Below are 1,271 nucleotides of genomic sequence, written 5' to 3'. Positions count from 1 at the left end.
CCCCGCCCCCTCCCCGCCCCGCTGCCACGCGGCGCCACCCGACGCCACGCCCCGGCGTACGAGAGGCCTTAGCGTACGCCGGCAGTAGCACGCTGATGGTCTGTAGCGGCGGACGCGCCGCGGGACCCGAGCAGCGACGCCTCGCCCTCCCCGCCCCCCGGTGATCAGCTGATCGCGGTGCTCGAGTGCCTGTTCGTGGACGCGATGTTCGCCCGGACTTCCCCGCGGTGGGCGGGAGCTCGGTACGCCCCGGAGGTGCAGTGGTGATAGCAAGTAGTATAGTGCGACGCGCAGTGCGACGACGACCCCCCGGCGCCCGCCATGCCCCCCCTGGCCGAGGCCGGCGCTGAGCCGCGGTCGCTGTTACGGATACTCTTCGGCGGCCAGCGTGACCACCACCGAGGCGCGCCGGGCCGGCCCCGGGCGCGGCGGCGCCTGGTGCGCGAGGTGGTCGGCAGCGACGGCGACGCCGGCGAGTGGCAGCAAGGTAAGCAAGCCCGTGGTCGGCCCGTGGGCGAGGACACGAGCTGCAGGCACTTGTGGAGCAGCGGGGCCGATCGTGGGCCGACAGGTGCGCACGCGTGCGCGAACACCTGAGGGGGGGGGGAGTATTGTTACGCAGTCGCACTTTATCTTGGTAGTTATACCGCCGGACAGCCGCCGTCCTACCCCGCCCCACCTCGGCGAGCCTTGCTCAAGCCACGGCCGAGTGCGCTGAGCTACGCGAAGCTACGGGTACCTGCAGAAAATTCACGCTGTCCTCGTTATTTGCGAATAACACGGTGCGCAGGGGTAACGTCACACGTCACACATTAGTATTTACTTCTGAGCGGTTCGTGTTTTTGTCGCTTTCGAATGACATGTTTTTTCGTAAGCTCTCGCCTTGATCCTTAATTCGAAGAAGGGGAATCAAAATGCATGAGAGAATGCGGCTACCTCTTCTTGCTCTCTCTCGCTCCTCGTGTGTCCAGAGGGTGAGTTGAGTGTTTTGACAGGCGGTGGCAGCCCGTTGGCACCTCCGACCGCGGGCGTTGATGAGGCACCCCGCGCTCTCCCCACTCCCCATCCTTTTAACTGAAGTCGTCCCAATCCCCTCACCCCTCACTCTCCTCCCCCCCCCTCATACCCCCTGCCATCTCCCCTCTCAAGTCATTTCGCCCGGAGAGGTGGTGCGTTTGTCGTCGTTGTTTTCTTACGCATTGACGTCGGAGCAGAGAGAGGAGCCAAGGGGTTAAAAAGTATAGAGAGTAATAGAACCCCGACCTCCCCCC

At 64.5% G+C, this 1,271-nt stretch overlaps 1 protein-coding gene across 1 annotated transcript in view; it reads left to right on the top strand.

Annotated features, from left to right (window-relative positions):
- The first annotated feature begins 86 nt into the window (after positions 1-86).
- LOC113207112 (BDNF/NT-3 growth factors receptor-like) overlaps positions 87-1,271 on the top strand; it is a 16,978-nt gene continuing 15,793 nt past the window's right edge. Inside the window, exon 1 of the mRNA XM_052274445.1 lies at positions 87-487. Coding sequence (XP_052130405.1) covers positions 322-487 — 166 coding nt within the window. The 5' untranslated portion in view covers positions 87-321. The remainder of the gene's footprint in view (positions 488-1,271) is intronic.

This window comes from Frankliniella occidentalis, unplaced genomic scaffold (genome assembly GCF_000697945.3).
Source record: "Frankliniella occidentalis isolate FOCC.00 unplaced genomic scaffold, Focc_3.1 Scaffold395, whole genome shotgun sequence".
Classification (NCBI taxonomy): Eukaryota; Metazoa; Arthropoda; class Insecta; order Thysanoptera; family Thripidae; genus Frankliniella; species Frankliniella occidentalis.
This window is presented reverse-complemented; position numbering and strand designations above follow the sequence as displayed.